Source organism: Oryx dammah, unplaced genomic scaffold (assembly GCF_014754425.2).
Source record: "Oryx dammah isolate SB20612 unplaced genomic scaffold, SCBI_Odam_1.1 HiC_scaffold_18, whole genome shotgun sequence".
Lineage (NCBI taxonomy): Eukaryota > Metazoa > Chordata > Mammalia > Artiodactyla > Bovidae > Oryx > Oryx dammah.
In genome coordinates, this window is record NW_024070202.1 from 55953046 (window position 1) to 55972880 (window position 19835).

The 19835-nt window shown below is 40.3% G+C and overlaps 1 protein-coding gene across 1 annotated transcript in view; it reads left to right on the forward strand.

Annotated features, from left to right (window-relative positions):
* Positions 1–4968: 4968 nt before the first annotated feature.
* TMEM168 (transmembrane protein 168) overlaps positions 4969–19835 on the forward strand; it is a 46648-nt gene continuing 31781 nt past the window's right edge. Inside the window, exons 1-2 of the mRNA XM_040260157.1 lie at positions 4969–5468; positions 9912–11165. Coding sequence (XP_040116091.1) covers positions 10038–11165 — 1128 coding nt within the window. The 5' untranslated portion in view covers positions 4969–5468; positions 9912–10037. The remainder of the gene's footprint in view (positions 5469–9911; positions 11166–19835) is intronic.

Genomic DNA, 19835 nt, shown 5'->3' on the forward strand with positions numbered 1-19835 from the left:
AGTGCAGGTTACTTGGAAAGTAGGAAGTCAGGAATTTGAAAGTTAAGAAGATAATACTTTGATAGAGAGCAAAAGATCTGGAGCTTGTGTAAGCAGAAATATTATCAAGGTAGGAGGGACCCCAGTGACCTGGAGAATGATGCCAACTGGAATGAGCTATAGAATAGGAGTTAGAATGTCAAACCATCTCCTTAGCCTTGCTTGATTCATCAATTGAAGCTTCATTACTACACTATTACACTAGACTAGGTACTGTAAGGAATGAATATCTGTGCTTTTTAGGACTGAAAATGTAACTGAAGAAAAGAAATTCATTAGCATTAATATAAAGCCAGAAAAACTTTAAAGAAAAAATTTTAAATTGAAGAATAGCGTATCCTGGCACTGTTGCATCTAGTGGTACATATCAATGAAATCTGTTCATGAAATTGTGGCACACTGTTCATAACCAGTTTAGATGCAATTTATCTAAATATGGATATCTCTCATCATGGAAGTACTAAATGTAAGTGATGCCCGTCCCTGCATTATTTCCAAAATGTCAAAGAAGTGGCTTCCTTTGCGGCTCAATTGGTAAAGAATTTATCTGCCAACGCAGGAGACAAAGTTTTGATCCCTGATCCAGGAAGATCCCATATGCCGCAGAGCAACTAAGACTGTGTGCCACAACTACTGAAGCCCGCAATCCCTACAGCCTGTCCTCTGCAACAGGAGAAGCCACCGGGACGAGAAGCTCACACACCAGAACTAGAGTAGGCCCTGCTTGTCAAAATTTAAAGAGAAAGCCCATGCAGCAATGAAGACCCAGCACAGCCAAAAATACAATAACTTATTTTACATGTCAAAGGAAAATTAGCAAAAAAAAAAAAAAAACTTTCAAAGACAAAATATTCTGCAGCTGAAAAGTAGTTCATTGGCAGCAGTAACAGAATGATTTCTTTCTGGCAAGAAAATCAGCAGTATTAGTTAAGAGTCCTAAAAACATTCATATTCTTTAACCCATCTAGGAATCTATCAAAATAATAATCAGAAATGTAATAATATCACAAATGCAATGAGCTTAAGTGCTCACCATTATAGTATTTTCAACAGTAAAAAGGAAATGCATCCTCAACTTTTAAAATTAAGGAAAACGTTCACTAAATCATGGTTCAAGCACATGATCAAAAACCTATCATCACTGATACAGTAGAGAGGGCTTCCCTGGTGGCTCAGTGGTAAAGACTTTGCCTGCAATGCAGGAGAGGCAGGAGATGCAAAGTTAGTTAAGTTAGTTAAGCTCTGGAAAAGACTGCTTCTTGTCATCTATTATTTTTTCTCTCTTATTTCTCAGAAAGACAACTCTGGTTTTTGGATGGGGTTGTGGCCACTCAAAAACATGGCACATTTCCCAGACTCTATAAATGCTAAATACTGGTCAGTGTGACATAAGCCAAAGTATCTTATACAGCTTTTAAGAAGTGTCATTAAAGTAGGGGTGAGGGGGAATACTCTTGCCTCTTGTACTTCCTTCTTCCTGTTGATGAGAATTCAGAAGTGACAGATGGAAATTAAGCAGCCATCTTGAACTCAGGAGGGAGCAATGCCCTGAATAGAAGGGCAACAAGGGGGAAGGAATCAGGAACTTGAACACTGAGGAGCACATCTGCTCTGGAACACCTACTTCTAGAAATAAACTTCCATGAAGTCAGTTATGAGCTTTCTGATACCTACATCCGAACATAATCTGAAAATCTGGGGTCTATGCTTTGGGTTTCTGATTCAGTTGACCTGGGGGGCTGTAGGTCCTGATAATCTGCATTTCTAACACTTGGAGAATCACGACACTAACGGAACTAATAACTCAGTGGTTCTCAACCCTTGGTTCATGTTAGAATCACTGGGGAGGTGAAAGGGAGGGTCTTTTAAAACACACACAATCTACCTGGGACTCACTGCAGAGGAGACTAATTGATCTGGACTGTATGGGTGTGTAGGCTAAAGATCTTCCAGATGATTATAGTAAGTGTACCAGGACTAAACACTGTAATCCTTTCCCTGCTTACTCTGAACAGCCACAATGAGACTGTGTTTCCTGTAAAGGGGAATGGTAGAAAGTTGTACTTGATGGCCTAGGACTTCAAGCCCAAAGACCAAGGTTTAAGTCCCTGCACTGGGACAGTGTAGTTTCTCTGGACCTTGGATACTTTATCTATAAAATGGTGATGAAAATATTTACATCATTGTGTTTTTGTAAAGATTTGATTATATGTTTGAGGTGAAATAACTGTAATCTCAAAGTATTACATAGAAATAAAAAGGAATCAGGCCAAGAAGATTGCTTATAGAGAACCTGAGTTGATTTAGCCCTGCTGCTGCTACTGCTGCTGCTAAGTCGCTTCAGTCGTGTCCATCTCCTAGCGACCCCATGGACTGCAGCCCACCAGGCTCCTCCATCGGTGGGATTTTCCAGGCAAGAGTACTGGAGATTTAGCCCTAGAACAGGATTGAAGAATTGAAAGAAGTAGGAGAAAAATAAAAGAGAACTTAGAAATAATGTAGGAGCCATCTGTGACCCCCTTTCGACACAGGACTGAAATGGTAAGATCATCCATTTCCCCTGCCATGGGTGCTGCCCCTCCTCTTTTTTAAAAAATTATGATTCTATTTTCAACAGGTGTTCTTAATCTGAAGTAACTCCTCTGGTGAAATTCCTGGCCTGGAGCACACAGTTCTTGCCTGCAGAGAAGCAAGTGTTGGAAGAATGGATGTCCCAGTTAGGATCATTACACTGTCATCAGCAACTGCAGCTTGAATTCTGTCACTGAAATAGTTCCCAGGTGGCTGTTTCATATACAGGTGTTTGGCTATCCATGTGGCTGATGTCCAAGAACTGACCCTAATAGTTCTAGTTTCCAGATAAATGGCACCAGGCAAGGGCTTGGGGCTTAGAACATACCTCTCAGGGCCTCAGTTGCCAGTTTAGGAAGTTTGGGCTTAATTTTTCTAGTTTGTATAACTCATGATTTTAATCCAAGAAGTGACACAGAGTGTCTGCAGAGTATATCTGTCAGGGGTCAAGGCCCCCGTGTGGTGGGTTAGGCTGTGGTGAGGCTGACAGAGAGGTGACCAGCATAGAAGTTACTAAAGTAATTCAGGGTCAATACCTCAGCTCAGATAGTGGCAGTGCAAGTTGACAGGAAATGACAAATGCAAGAAATATGGTGAATGAATAAAAGCAGCACTTGGCCTTCACAATCGTCAGGTCCTTTTAGTAAATGCTGGCAGATTTCAACAACTGAAGATGGGTGAGAGGTACTCATCTCCTCCCTCGGCCCAAGATAGTGTCCTACAATGTAAGCAAATCTCAGACAGAATAGTACTACATAAATATTTATCAACAAGCAGGTACACAAAATAACAGCACACAGACAATATTTTGTGACAAAGTACAAAACAGAAGTCTAGACTCCAAAGGAGCCACTCTGATGGGTGTCCCTCTGCTAGACTCAACAGACATACCACATTTATGCAAAGACAGAAGTGCCTGTCCAATAGTCTGCTGCTGCTGCTGCTGCTAAGTCGCTTCAGTCGTGTCCGACTCCGAGCAACCCCATAGACGGCAGCCCACCAGGCTCTGCCGCCCCTGGGATTCTCCAGGCAAGAACACTGGAGTGGGTTGCCATTGCCTTCTGCGGTCCAATAGTCTAGCCAGCCACATATCCTGACCACCAGTTATTTCCACAATGAAATATTCTAATCTTTTATTCTAATTAACATACCTCTTGTGAAGATTTACTTACTGATATTGTAGGCATTCGGAGAAGGCAATGGCAACCCACTCCAGTCCTCTTGCCTGCAAAATCCCATGGACAGAGGAGCCTAGTAGGCTGCAGTCCATGGGGTCGCTAAGAGTTGGACACGACTGAGCGACTTCCCTTTCACTTTTCACTTTCATGCATTGGAGAAGGAAATGGCAACCCACTCCAGTGTTCTTGCCTGGAGAATCCCAGGGACGGGGGAGCCTGGTGGGCTGCCGTCTATGGGGTTGCACAGAGTCGGACACGACTGAAGCGACTTAGCAGCAGCAGCAGCATTTTAGGCACTTGTGCATCCAACTTTGAAGAGTTCTGATTAATCTTTCAAATGCTAATTACCCACCCTGGAGTGTGCTGATTAAAGTTAAATAGCTACCCACTCCCTGGAGAAGCCCGTGAAACAGAGGAGCCTGGCAGGCTCCGTGGTGTCCCAAGAGTCGGACACGAACTTAGCGACTAAACCGCCACCACCAAGAGCTATAAACAGTGGGAAATAATGGTAGGTACAGAAGACTGGCAAACAGGAAGTGCTTCTTAGAGAGGGAGGAGGGAATTCATACTTTCTGAGTACCTTATGATTCCGGGGGGAGGGGGTTCCCTGAATATTCACAATATTTTTTAGATGGAGAAACTGAGGTCGCACATACGATAGGAGAAACCAGAGTGCAAGTCATCAGCTCCACAGCTGTTGTGAAACGCTGCCTGAGTACTATCCCCTTACGTTTATTCAGCGAGTTCAGATACAAAAGAGAATCAGCCGTGCACTCAGAAGGACCCTCGGGCTGTGGGGCGCGTGAACGTGTAAGAGACTGGGGGAGCAAGGGAATGGAGCAGGCCATGATTGGGGAGCTCAGCGTTGATGGCGGAATAGAGGCCTAGGCGGTGGACTAAAGGGAGGCTTTAATTAGAAAATGAAGCCAGAAGGGCTTTGAAGGCGAGACTAAAGAGCCTAGGCTTTTAGCCGGTCAGTGGACACACATTCATATATTATGCAATATATACTAAAGAGCAGCAACGCCTCCTACAGTAGTTATTGTCCTTGGGTAGCCAGGCTGCCGGTCCTGCCCCAGTTTCAGTCCAACCCGAAGCGGCGGCCTAGATGCTTGATGGACACGGCCGATCCTTCGTGGTCTTCCAGGTACCAGTTCCCCGCCCATTCTATGTCTGAGAAGGCAATGGCTTGTGCCCCAGGTGGAGCCGTTTGCGTTCGCGCAGCGCCGAGAGCACCTGGGTCCACGGCGGGGCGGCGGCTTTGGGCGGGGCCAGGGGCCGGCTGCCGGGTCTCGCGGAGGAAGCGCGTAGCGCGGCTTGACCCCGGCGGCGTTCCGTACCGTCGCGAATCCGGCGGCGGGAATATGGCGGCCGCAGCCGGGCCAGTAACGGAGAAAGTTTCCGACGAGACTGGCCTGTGTTAGTGCGTGTGGCGTGGGGCCCTCGACTTGCCTGGAGTGCCGTGTCCGCGCTCCGAATCGCAGGCTCAACCGCAAGGGCCCTTCCTTTCCCCTGCTGGCGCAAGGGCCGACTCCGAGGGCTGAGAGAGCATTGGTAGCAGCGGCCGAGGCCGGGACAAGGGGTCACCGGCGGGGCGGTGAGACCTGGGCACAGACAGCGCGCAGGGCTTCGGCGAGGTGCGGGCCCCGAGCTCCGCCCGCCCGGCCTCGCGGGAAGGAGGTAGGGCTATCTGCCTGGGGAGAAGTTGATGTGTGGGGTGGAGGATGGAAGGCAGGGCGCCTCTCCGTATCCCCCAGCGGTCCCCCACTCAGCTGGGTGCCCACTTGTGGTTTCCCACAGCCGGGCTGCTGCTTAGGCCTCCTCCTAGGAGAAGGCAGAATGGAAGAAGAATTGCTATTGCTGCCGTATTGCTGAGGGGTTTAATATTCTAGATACCTTTCTCCTCGTGTGGGATGGGTCCAAAGAAGAGTTCTCATGAATTTGTAGAACCGAAGCACTGGAATTCCCCGACCCTGGCTGCTCTGTAGATTCTTTCAGCTTTTGACACTTCCCCTAGACTGGACGTAAGTAGTTTCCGAGTCAGAACACGATGCGTGTGATAGTGTTTTTTGGGCTCAGTGAACCATTCCCTAGAAGGACGTAAAAGAGAACTTGCCGGTTTGGAGGAATTTGGATGAGATAAGTGAAGGCTGGAGTAAGGCTGGGAGAGAAACAAGCCAAATGTTCATGGCATCTCCCTTAGTTCTATGACTTCGGAGTTGTGGGTTATTAGACAACTTGTTTATTCTCTTTGTATATTAATATGCGTCCTAGAACTGATTGACATTGTTATTAAATATAGTTACTTCTGTATCAGTCTTCATTTCTTCAGGTATTTGTTGAATATCTACTTGGAGTCAAACTTTGTTGGAGTCAAACTTTCTGCTAAACCCTGGGTGTACAGTTTTGAAGACAAACTTTGAGAGACCTTGTGATCTAGTGGGGAATGCAGATATTAAACAGTTGATCAATATTTTTCCTATTATACAGAAAGTATGTGGATCATATAAATGAGTCAAGGTGATTGCCCTAAGAAATGATTTAAGCTGAGACCTGAAGAGTAGGAGTGAGCCAGGTGTGAGGACCTCTGGTGGGGTCTGGAGGAAAGAAAGGAGTATACCTGGAGAGGGAATAGCATTAGTGTAGTTCAGAATTGAAAGATCCCTGTGGCTAGAATACAAAGAATGGTAAGAGATGAGGTGGGAGAGTTATTCACATCCAAGGAGAAAAGCCTCCTAAGGCATTTTAAGGAGCTTAGACTTTATTGCTTAGAGTGATGGGAAGCCTTTGGAGGCTTTTACATAACAGAATGATGTGACAAGTTTTGGCTTTAAAAAGGATACTTTTTGGAGAAGGGCAAGAGTGGATAGAAGGAGACTTTCAACCATGAGATGACGGTGGCTAAAATTGGGGTTGTGATCTTGAGGATGGAAAGAAGTAGAAACATTTAAGAAGTGTCTAAGAAGAGTGGGCAGGACTTGGTGACCATTAAATATAGGTGGTGAAAGGAGGGTTAGAATAGTATATAGGATGCTATAAAACAAACCTGACAATTACTAACTTTTCCTGTATCAGTGGACTCTTCTGTGCTCCTTTTTTATCTACCTCTCAAGTAATTCCCACTGAATCATTTGTGCTGGCAGACCCACTGAAAAGGATTGCACTGCTTTGTTGTTTTACTCTCTTGATTGAGGATGTTTGTCTTTTAAAGAAGGTCAAAATGGGGAAAGACTTTTGTGAATTAGCCATTTAAAAAAATAATATTCTGCCATGTTGATTTTGCCCCATAACAGGGTAACTGCATATATTCCATGCTATGAATGTTCTATACTTTAATAATTACATGTTTTCCTTTATTTTTTTTCTAAGCTTTTACCTCAGTGCAGGACAGAGCTAGTACTTTCATTTCTGTCAGGTAGGTTAATATATATTAATGCACATTTAAGTGTATAGTGAGAGAAGGGCCTAGGCTTGGGTTTGAACATCCAAAGGATAGATTCAGAATGAAGAACCTGCAAGGAGACAGGAGAGATCAGTGAATTAGGAAGAAATTCTGAAGACTGGTCTTTGGAAGCTAAAGGGAGGGCAGGTTTCAGAAGGTGAAAGTGAAGTTGCTCAGTCGTGTCCGACTCTTAGCGACCCCTTCCAAGCAACAGACTGGAGTGGGTTGCCGTTTCCTTCTCTAGGGAATCTTCCCGACTCACGGATTGGACGCGGGTCTCCCACATTGTAGGCAGACGCTTTACCCTCTGAGCCACCAGGGAAGCTCTGGGAGTCAAAAATGTCAAAAGTTGTTTGATGAATGTGCAAGATAATGAGTGTAAAGTACTTATGGGATTTAGGAATTTAGGTTATTTTAGAACTTGACAGCAGTTTGTTGTTGTGTGGTGGAAACCATGGTTTAGTTCATGTGAGAAGTAAAGCAATCAAATATTGGCTGTCAAGGAGACAGATGACTGAACTTGGGGGAGGAGATGGATTATTGAGTTTCAGTTTTGTTTCTGTATGTATATATATATATATTTTGGTATCATTTTTTAAAAGAGCTTTGCAAGTGTTTAAGCACCAGTGGATAAGAGAATAGTAGGAGTTGGAAGAGAGGAGCGAGTGTGAAGTTCTGGAGGAGTCCATGAGGAAGAGTCACACGTACGGCTAGAAGATAGAACCTTCTTTTCTTAAATCAGGAGATGGTAGATATAGGTGAGTTTGTGGTGTTGGAAACTCAGGTAAGCTCCCTTTTGATGACATCATTGGAGACAAAGTCATCTGGTGAGAATTTGGTCAGAAGTGGATGTCAGAGATTTGAGACTAGGGAAGGGAGGCTTGCCTAGCCCCAGAGAATGAGAGTGTTGACTAGAGAAACACAGAAGTATGTCTCATGAGTTGAGTTGCAACCATTTAGTCTGGTGTGTGATTTTTTTTTTTTTTTTGTCTCCCACAGTGTTCAGTTTTTGAACCCAGACTGTACCATCAACCCTTAGAGGACATGTATTCCGGCGTATTTGTTGAATGATTATATAACACGTATAAGTGATGTTTTTTAAAATGCAGTGCATTCTAGATGGTGTCAGTTTCTCATACTTAAGTAAAAGATAAAACCTAAATATACCAAAGGAAGATATTTTCTTTAGTGGTGTGTGGTATCTTAAGGAATGATTGAAAATATAATTGAGGAAAATCATAATTCTTAGTTAATTAAATAAACTTAGCTGTAAAAAAATATACTTGTTGAACTTGTAAGTTAGCAATAGTACTTTGAACCTCCCAGAGACCCTAAAGTTATCATCCAATGTCATTCTTCTGCAGCAGTATGGGTAATTCAGGGTTAATTCAGGTTATCTCATATTTCTCTTGGCTCTTTTAGTGTCCTGCGAAAGCAGAAATAAGCTGATTGCAAAGTAGTTACGTTTTGAGTTTTTAATCTTGTTGAGTTCTCAGTGGATATTCAGTGTGACCATAAACCTTTGCATGTATCATGTTTTCTGAAATAGCATACTAGAAAATTATCTAGTAGATAGTTAAATCATTTTGTTTGATGATGTCATGTTTGAAGTGCAACCTGAAGATTGAAATAATTATCTGAGTCCTTTAACAAATAACTGTTGTGATAAGTTTCCAAAAATAAAATCATAGGTTTTAAAATTTACTTTACAGTAAATATTGGTCAGCATTTCAGTTTTACAGTTTTGACTAGAAAGGTCCAGAATTGGTTTGCTACAGAGATTGTATGTTTGATCATCAGAATAACTTAATAGAGTTAAAAGTACAGGGAGAATGATGGATCAACTTTAGTGACTGAGTAACTTTAATACAGTTAAACTTCTAATAAGTTTATTAGTGAAACAGTGTTGAGACTAAGGTTTTATAGCATTTTAGAAGTAACTGGTAAAAAGATGTAGAGGATTTTAGGCAGGTGGTAATGGTTGCTATTATTGGATTATTATTAAAGAAAGCTGTAAGTGAAATGAAGTCACTCAGTCATTTCCGACTCTTTGCGACCCCATGGACGGAGTAACCTGCACCAGGCTACTCTATCCATGGGATTTTCTAGGCAAGAGTACGGAGTGGATTGCCTATTTCCTTCTCCAGGGAATCTTCCCGACCCAGGGATCAAACCCGGCTCTCCTGCATTGTAGACAGACGCTTTACCGTCTGAGCCACGAGGGAAGCCTGTTATTGGATACTGGTGCTTTTCAAGTTAGAGGTAATAATGACGTCCCTCATTTTGTTTGAGTTGACTAGCTTTCCACTATTCCAGACCCATCTGCTACATTTAAGCTGAGTTGAATATCTCATCATTGCTGTTGTTGAAAAACTGGGTATTGGAATAAAAATAGATTAGGTGAATTCCTTACCATCTCTGGAAAAAATTTTGTTGATGGCGACCTAGTCATACAATCCTAGAATAGGATAAGTAGAACAAATCTCCATTTTTGTTTGGATAAACTGAAGAGTTTTTAAGCCAGAGACAGTTACCATTTAGATACATGTAAGTCAGATTTTAAACTGGGTATCTAAACAAACTTTATCTCTCACTTGGTCATTATTTTTTAATAAGAAAGATATATGTGAAAGGTAAATTACATAAAATTAACAGTGAAATATTTTTTTCTTCTTTTTTAGATCACTGTAAACAAATTCCACCAGAGAAAGTGCTGAAATAGGAGTTACAGATACATTGGATTTGCTGGATGAAATACAAGCAGTTAATTTTCATAACGTGGGGAGAAAGCCCAGATTGACAGATTAATGTGTAAATCACTGCGTTACTGCTTTAGTCATTGTCTCTATTTAGCAATGACAAGACTGGAAGAAGTGAACAGAGAAGTGAACATGCATTCTTCAGTGCGTTACCTTGGCTATTTAGCCAGAATCAATTTACTGGTTGCTATATGCTTAGGTCTCTATGTAAGATGGGAAAAAACAGCAAATTCCTTAATTTTGGTCATTTTTATTCTTGGTCTTTTTGTTCTCGGAATTGCCAGCATACTCTATTATTATTTTTCAATGGAAGCAGCAAGTTTAAGTCTCTCCAATCTTTGGTTTGGATTCTTGCTTGGCCTCCTGTGTTTTCTTGATAATTCATCCTTTAAAAATGATGTCAAAGAAGAATCAACCAAATATTTGCTTCTAACTTCCATAGTATTAAGGATATTATGCTCTTTGGTGGAGAGAATTTCTGGTTATGTCCGCCATCGGCCCACCTTACTAACCACAGTTGAATTTCTGGAACTTGTTGGATTTGCCATCGCCAGCACAACTATGTTGGTGGAAAAGTCTCTGAGTGTCATTTTACTTGTTGTAGCTTTGGCCATGCTGATTATCGACCTGAGAATGAAGTCTTTTTTAGCTATTCCAAACTTAGTTATTTTTGCAGTCTTGCTGTTTTTCTCCTCATTGGAAACTCCCAAAAATCCAGTTGCCTTTGCATGTTTTTTTATTTGCCTGATAACTGATCCTTTCCTTGACATTTATTTTAGTGGGCTTTCAGTGACTGAAAGGTGGAAACCCTTTTTGTACCGTGGAAGAATTTGCAGAAGACTTTCAGTTGTTTTCACTGGGATGATTGAGCTTACATTTTTCATTCTTTCAGCATTTAAACTTAAAGACACTCATCTCTGGTATTTTGTAATACCAGGCTTTTCCATTTTTGGAATTTTCTGGATGATTTGCCATATTATTTTTCTTTTAACTCTTTGGGGATTCCATACCAAATTAAATGACTGCCATAAGGTATGTTTTACCCACAGAGTAGATAACAATAGCCTTGACAGAATCATGGCATCCAAAGGGATGCGTCATTTTTGCTTAATTTCAGAGCAGTTAGTTTTTTTCAGTCTTCTTGCAACAGCAATTTTGGGAGCAGTTTCCTGGCAGGTAAGCTTACAGTTTGTTTATTATGTCAATGCCTATGATATGTGATTAAATGTTTGCTTCAAGAGTTGAATTATTAGAACTGAAAGGTCAAGCTGATAATTTCAGAAGTAGATGTCGAGGGCGGGGCACTTATTTAGTATTGTTTCTGGATTTGAGTACTGAATGAATATTGACAGGATAATTTCATTTGCTTTCTAGCAAGAGGTATGAAAATATTAGGAATACTCAGGATGTGACATGCCTCCTATCTTCTGACTGTTGATTAATGAAACACTTCATGGGTTAAAAATTCTTAGAATATTAACATTTGAAGGGTATTTAGAGATTGTTCTTTAATTTTTTCACTTTACACATGAGGAAACCAAAAGTCAGAAAACGTACCCAGAGTCACTGGTACTAGCCAGAACGAGGTTGCCTAACTTCTGTCTAGTCCATTGGTCTCATTTCCCTAAAGGTTTTATATAGAAGTTGATTAGATATGTAATAACATATCACATTCTTTTTTTAAAAGGATTTATTTCTTTATCTGGCTGCACCGGGTGTTAGTTGTGGCATGTTGGAACTTCAGACTTCATTGAGACATGCAGAATCTTTATTTGTGGCATTTGAACTCTCAGTTACAGCATGTGGGATCTAGTTTTCTGACCAGGGATCAAACCCAGGCCGCCTGCATTGGGAGGGAGCACAGAGCCTTAGCCCCTGGACCACCATATCAAATTCTTAATTTCAAATTAGAGCCTCTCCTAAGAAAGGAAAAATTAGTTTTGCAATACATTTGCCTACAATATGTTTTAAAAATATATTTTGTAGACAAAGACATTCAAACTAAATGGTTGGAGTTTATATCTATAGTTTATATCAGCCTTCTGTTCTCTGAACATTTATTGACTGTACTATATAACGGGTCATTGGAGAAGGAAATGGCAACCCACTCTAGTATTCTTGCCTGGAAAATCCCATAGCATACTGAGGCTGAAGATCTCAAGGTGAATGAAAAATTCCTCTGTCATTAAAGAAGGCACAGTCTCTAATGGGAAGCAGAAGAGGCAGGCATGTAAACCAGTTATTATTATTACACTTTGAAAAATACTATAATTTGAGTATATCAGGTTGGGATGTAGGGCAAAAATGAAGGTGCATTTTGCTTGCAGTTCTCTGCTTTGCACTACTTAGTTGCAACGGAGTGATTTCTAGATACGAGCATTTGAAGAGAAGGTGTGGAGACTTGCCTGGGCATGGTGCATTTTAGTCATTGTGGGCTAGGGCATAGAACCTGTGTGGGAGTCAATCAGATGATTTAAAAAACAAACCAAAAAAACTATTTGCCAGTGCTCAGAACTATCAGAACAATGCTGATGGTTGAGAACTCTACCAAGAGTTCTCCTTCAGCTTCCTCTTCTCTGTCCTTCCTGCTTGCTCCTTTCCCACCCCTACTTTTTTTCATTTCCAAATGAGCCTCATTTGTTTTTGACACCTTTCCAGATCATCAAATCCTGTTAACCAAATATTTTATAAGTCACTAAATTCCTCTTTTCTTATACAAATGATCTTAAGCTTGGTATGTGTACTACCAAGAGGCATATAGAAGCTTTCCATTGAGTAGGTCAGCAAAGATAATTTTAAGACAATCAGTTTCCAGATTACCTTCCATTCTCCTTTCTTAAAGTTGATCTACTTGAGAATGCCCCTCAATGTAGATGTGGAGTGGTTACTTATTCTGGTTTTAATTTGCATTTAATCAAATTTAAATGCATTTAAACCGTCTCTAATGACTGATGATGTTGAGTATCTTTTCATGTGTGTGCATTCATTTTTCTTTGCTGACGTATCTGTTTAAATCTTTTTTTGCTCTAAATTGGGTTTTGTGTCTTACAATTGAATTTTAAGGGTTTGTTTTATATTCTTACTTAGAAGTCTTTTATCAGGTATATGATTTGGAAATGGGTCGGGAAGATTCCTGGAGAAGGAAATGGCAACCCACTCCAGTACTCCTGCCTGGAAAATCTCATGGATAGAGGAGCCTGGTAGGCTACAGTCCATGGGGTCACAAAGAGTCAGACACGACTGAGTGACTTCAGTTTCACTTTTCTCCTGCTGTGTGGCTTATCTCTTTTAAAAAATTTTAATTATTTCTTTTCTGTTTGGCTGCAGTGGGTCTTTGTTACTTTGCATTTATTGCTTTGCATGGACTTTCTCAGTTGCGGTGAGTGGGGGCCACCCTTCGTTGCGGTGCTTGGGCCTCTCATTTCGGTGGCCTCTCTAACTGCAGAGCACAGGCTCTAGGCACACAGGCTCAGTAGTCAGGGTGCGTGGGCTCCAGAGCACAGGCTCAGCAACTGTGGTGCATGGGCTTAGCTGCTCCATGCCATGTGGGATCTTCCTGATCAGGGATTGAGCCTGTGTCCTCTGCAGTGATTCTCGGGTGGATTCTTATCCAGTGTGCCACCACGGAAGTCTTTTTTTCTTTTTTAAAATGATATCTTTTGAAGAGTGCAATCTTTTAACTTTACAAATCCAATTTGGCAACTTTTTCTTTTATGTACTGCAGTTTTTAGGATCTTATCTAAGGAAATGTTGCTCAGGCCTGGGTCACAAAGATTTTTCTCCTATTGTTTTCTTTAGTTTTATCATTTTAGCTTTTACATTTAGGTTGTGTGATCCATTTTGAGTTAAGTTTTGTTATTGTATGAGGTAAGGAATTTTTTTTTCTTTTTCATAACATGGCTTTCTAATTGTTCCAGCACCATTTGCTGAAAAGACTATGCTTTCTCTTGTTGAATTGCCTTGGCACCTTTGTCCAAAAACAGTTTCTGAGCTCTCTTTTTTGTTCCATTGTTCTATATATCTTATCCTTAAAACAGTACTATGCTGTCTCACAAGATATTTTCTAATTTTCCTTGAAATTTCTTCTCTGATCTATGTTAAAGTTTGTTGTGTGATACTGTAATCTTTGGGGGATTTCCCACATTTTTTCTGTTCAGTTCAGTTCAGTCACTCATTCCTGTCCGACTGTTTGTGACCCCATGAACCGAAGCACACCAGGCCTCCCTGTCCATCACCAACTCCCAGAGTCCGCCCAAACCCATATCCATTGAGTCCGTGATGTCATCCAACCATCTCATCCTCTGTCGTCCCCTTCTCCTCCTGCCCTTAATCTTTCCCAGCATCAGGGTCTGTTCAGATGAGTCAGTTCTTCGCATCAGGTGGCCAAAGTATTGGCGTTTCAGTTTCAACATCAGTCCTTCCAGTGAACACCCAGGACTGGTTTTTTTATTATTAATTTCTCATATAAGTCCAGGTGACTGGAGAACATAGTTTCTGTGATTTTAGTGTTTTGCTAAAACTTGTTTTGTAGTCTGTCATGTGTTATATTCTGGAGAACGTGTGTGTGTGTGCTTAGTCGCTAAGTTGAGTCTGACTCTTGCAGCCCCATGGACTGTAGCCTGCCCTGCTCCTGTGTCCATGAGAATTTCCCAGGCAAGAATACTTGAGTGGGGTTGCCATTTCCTTCTCCAGGGGATCTTCCCAGCTCAGATATCAAACCCGCATGACCTTTGTCTCCTGCATTGCAGGCAGATTCTTTACCCACTGAGCCATCAGGGAAGCTCCCTTCTGGAGAGTACATCATGTTTAATTAAAAAGAATAAGTTGCTGCTGTTGTTGATTGAAGCATTCTGTAAATGTCAGCTAGGTTAGGTTTGTTGGTGGTAGTGTTCATGTATTTATGTCTTTGCTGATTTTCTGTTTAATTCTGAGAGAGTGATACTGAAAATACTGACAGAGTGATACTGAAAATATCTGTTAAATTACTAGATTGTGTATTTCTCAATTTTGTCATTGTCTTGCCTTAAGTATTTTGGGGCTCTGTTTTTTCTAGGTGTATATACATCTTTAATTATACTTTCTCATGTATTGACCTTTTTATCTTCATGGTAAGCAGCATAGTTGAATAGTTAAAAAAGAGACCTAATAGCTTGCAAAATGTAACATTATCTAGCTTTTTACAGAATTTGCCAACTCTTGTTTTAGGCCAGTGCTTCTCAAACTTTGATAAAGGTAGGAATCATGTGGAGATCTTGTTAAAGTTCTAAAGACTAGAATTAAGTAATTCGGGAGGAGAGCCTAAAACTCTGCAGACCTAAAAACCTTAAAAATGATGCAGATAGAAGTAAACCTATTCAGTAACAAGGTATTAATTTAGCTATTCAAGACTAATGTGTATCAAAATTGGTGTTTATTCCTTTTGGCTGCTCTGGGTCTTACTTGCTATGCATGGCTTTTTTCTAGTTGCTGCAAGCGGGGGCTGCTCTCTAGTTGCCATGCACTGGCTTCTCATTGTGGTGGCTTCTCTTGTTGCAGAGAATGGGTTCTAGGGCATGTGGGTTTCAGTAGTTATGGTGCGCTGGCTTAGTTGCACTGGCATGTGGAATCCTCCCAGATGAGGGATCGAAGTGTGTCCCCTGCATTGATGGGCAGACTTTCCCATGCTGGACCACCAGGCAAGGCCTCCATCAGAGTTTTGTATGCATTGGTTGCTATTTGATAACTTCTTTCCGTGATGCAGGCATTGAGTTTTTGATGCAGTTAACTTTTTAAAAATTGAGATTTACAGTGTTGTTAGTTTCAGGTGTACAGCAGTTATTCAGTTTAGACACACACACAATCTTTTTCAGATTCTTTTCCCATGTAGGTTATTAGAAAATGCTGACTAGAAGGATTATATAACAATGTATCCTGCCTGAGGACAGTTTCTGGATTAAACCTACTGGCTAATTCTGTTATCTTATGGGAGGAGGTCTGGTAAGGTCTTTACAACCTCCAGACATTCTTTGGATTCATTGGAGTATATAACTCCATTGCTAACACTAGCAAGGGAGTACTCTTTCTACCCCCTTCTGATGCGTATGTCAGAAGCTTTCTCTATCTCCTTTATACTTTAATAAAACTTTATTACACACACACAAAAAAAGAAAAGAAAATGCTGACTATAGTTCCCTATGCTATATAGTAGGTCCTTGTTGTTTAACTGTTTTTTCTATAATGGTTTATGTATGTTACTCCCAGATTTCTCATTTATCCCTCCCTCCCTACCTTTCCCCTTTGGTAACCATAAGGTTGTTTCCTAGGTCTGTGAGTCTGTTTCTGTATTGTAAATAAGTTCATTCCATAATTTTTTAAGATTCCACATATAAGTGATACCATATTTGTCTTTCTCTGATTTACTTCCCTTAATGTGATAATCTCTGTGTCCGTCCATGTTGCTGCAAGCGGCATTATTCGATTTCTTTTTATGGCTGAGTAGTATTCCATTGTGTATATATGTGCCATATTTTCTTTATCCATTCATCTCTCGATGGACATTTAGGTTGGTTGACTGTCGTGGTTAGTGTAAATAGTGCTGCGGTGAACATTGGGGTGCATATATCTTATCAAGTTATGATTTTCTCTGGATTTATCTCCAGGAGTGGAGTTTCTGAATGATATGGTAGTTCAGTCTGTCTGCCCTCTGATGCCCTCTCTCAGCACCTACTGTCTTACTGGGGTTTCTCTTACCTTTGACGTGGGGTATCTCTTCACGGCTGCTCCAGCAAAGGGCAGCCACTGCTCCTTACTTTGGCCATGGGCTATCTCCTCACAGCTTCCGCTCCTGACCTTGGACGTGGGGTATCTCCTCTCAGTTGCTTGCCGCTCTTCTTTCAATTAGATTTTTCTCAAACTGCTTTTGCTCAACATTCCTAAATAATATAGATACAAATTAATTTAAAAGTCACTCCATTGTGTCTGACTCTGTGACACCATGAACTGTAGTATGCCAGGCTCCTATGCCCATGGAATTCTCCAGGCTAGAATCCTGGAGTGGGTATGTCTTTTGTTCTCCAGGGTATCTTCCCAACCTGGGGATCTGACCCAGGTCTCCCGCATTGCAGGCAAATTCTTTACCATCTGAGCCATCAGGTAAGCTTTTTTTAATAATTAATCTAAACCCATTTTTTTCATATTTCTGTGACAGTAATACTAAAGTGTCAAATTAATTTTCCCCTCTGTCCCATAAAATATACTTCAGTGGATGGATTTCCACTGAAAAACAGTTCCACTGATTGAGTGGGGGCAGTCCAGGTAAAAATGAGAAACTTGTCTTTAGAGCCACAGGTAGGATGCACAGGTAGGATGAATGAAAGCAGAGATAACACTAAAATCTGGAAGACTAGCTAGGATCAAGAGATAAGGACCTGGACTAAGGTGACAGAAAAATTGCTGTGGTAAGGATATGACTGATAGAAGTATCAAGGGAAAAACAGATCTTATTTAAAAGTAAAACTTAAAGAGAATTTGAAATAAGCTGATGAAATGTAGAGATGAGTGTTCTGACGGTGGATAGTCAATGTTAAAAAAATGTTGACAGAATGAAGGGAGCAGATTGGAATGTAGAGTAATCGATTTTATTGAGTTCATGGCCTAGTAGGCATTTGTTATTAACAAAACATTTTAGAGTAGGTTTATTTTTTAAAGTGTATTTTTAGACAGTCAAATCTGTCTCATTTTACTACCAGGATAGTAAAACCAAACAGACATAAACATGAGACTAATCTCATGGAGCACAATTGTGACTTAATTCCCCAAATGGACTTAGCCATTTTTTCATTTTAAGGTTTTTTTCATGTAAGTAGTTTGGGGTTATTTTATTTTTTTGTGTACAATTCTTTGATTTTGACAAGTGCACATAGTTTTATGACCAGTACAATCAAAATATGGAGCAGTTCCATCACCCCAAAATTCCCTCCTGCCCCTCTCTAGTTAGTCCCTCTCCACCCATCAGTACTTGGCAACAGAACTGTTTTATGTCTAGAGTGCCATATACATGAAATCATATAGTGCATATCTGTTTGAGTCTGGCTTCTTTCACTTAGCATAATTCATATGAGATTTAGCTATATTGTTGTTTTATATCAGTTTATCCCTTATTATGGCTGAGCAGTATTCCATTATGTGGAAGTCTCACACTCAGTTGAGCGACACTGAAATTAGTTTTTGGTATTTTTAAGTAGAGCTGCTATAAATGTTCAGACAGGGCTTTGTGTTAACATAGGTTTTTATTTTACCTGTGTGGGTTGTATGATAAACATATGAGTCATGTTTAACTTTATAAGAAAATGTCAAACTGTTTTCCAAAGTTGCTGTACCATTTTGTGTTCTCACTTGCAGTGTATGGGATTTATCCCTTTGTTTTTGTTTTTGAACCATTCTGATAGGTATGTAGTGGTAACTCATTGTGGTTTTCTTTTCTATTTCCCTAGTAGCTAATGATGTTAAGTATCTTTTCATGCTACTGCTTGTCTTGAAAATTTTAGATCTCTTGGCTACTTTTAAAATTGGGTTGTTTGTTTTCTTAATGTGTTGAGATATAAGTCCCTTATTAGATATTTGCCTTGCAAATATTTGCTCCTAGTGTTTGACCTTTTTTCTTGTTTTTTGAAGAGCAGAGGTTCTTAATTTTGCTACAGTCTTAATTTATCATTTTTTTCTTTTATGGATTATCTTTTGATGTCATATGTGAGGAATCTTTGACCTCATTTGAGTAGAATCTGACTGATCCCACGTGGATAGCTTTATTTTTTGTTAGCTTTACTGAATTTAATGAAACATTTTCAGAATGAAGACAGTAATATCATTCCAAGTCATTTACATTAAAAAGCTGGAATTTTACCATTAACCTCTGTTGCGTTTTGTTCATAATCTCACTGCAGTTTTAAAATGCAACATTACACCTGTTGTTTCCTGCAGTTCGCCTTATGTTCATTGAATGTGCTATTTGCATTCCACTTTTGTACTTTTTTCCTTAAATAAGTCGTTAAGAAGTATTAATACCTAACACAGTACCATAGCCATTTGATGATAGTTTTATTGCTCAGCCATAGGCTTTTCTAAAATCGATACTTGACAATTCATATAAGGAAAAAAAGGGAGGAAAGTGTCCAGATTCCCAAGGAAGCATATTCCCCACGGCCTGCTGCTTTGTTTAGCGATTTTCTCTGAAATCTTTCACATGAGATTTTATATGCCTTTCCTTGCCACCCACTGTCATTTGCAGAGTCCATGGGGTTTTGAGGCAACTTTTTGGAGGAGCCCTTTGACCCAAACCAGAAAAACCATAATCACAGTTAATTTCTCTGCAGGGGAAGCTCTAGCAATCACTGGATTTGACTGAGGTAACAAGATAGTTTCACACGCTAGGAAGGGAGGGAATCCACGGAATCCACGGATGCGGCACAGTTTCAATTCTAGCAAGATGGCTAGACAGCCATATCATTTCACTTGGCACCGGGAGTAGAGAGTTTTCAAAATTGTTGCCAAAACTAGAAGTTTACATTTCACAATTTTTTGTTTTGTCTCATTTCTCTTCCTAAAGTTTGGAGATATTTAGGTCTCAATTAGAGGGTCACTAACTCTTTTTTTTAGCTTAAACTTATACTTTTAATTTGATGTTTTATCTTTTCTGCAGAACACTATGAAACAGGAATAGATGCTTTTATTTCCTAAAACAATAGCGATAATCTGAGTATAATTTTATTCATGGAATAAGAACATGAATTTGTCCTTTACTGTGATTTTTCCAGCTTTTAAAAATTAATGATGAGATATTTTCATTTTAATAATAAGACTTATTTATTA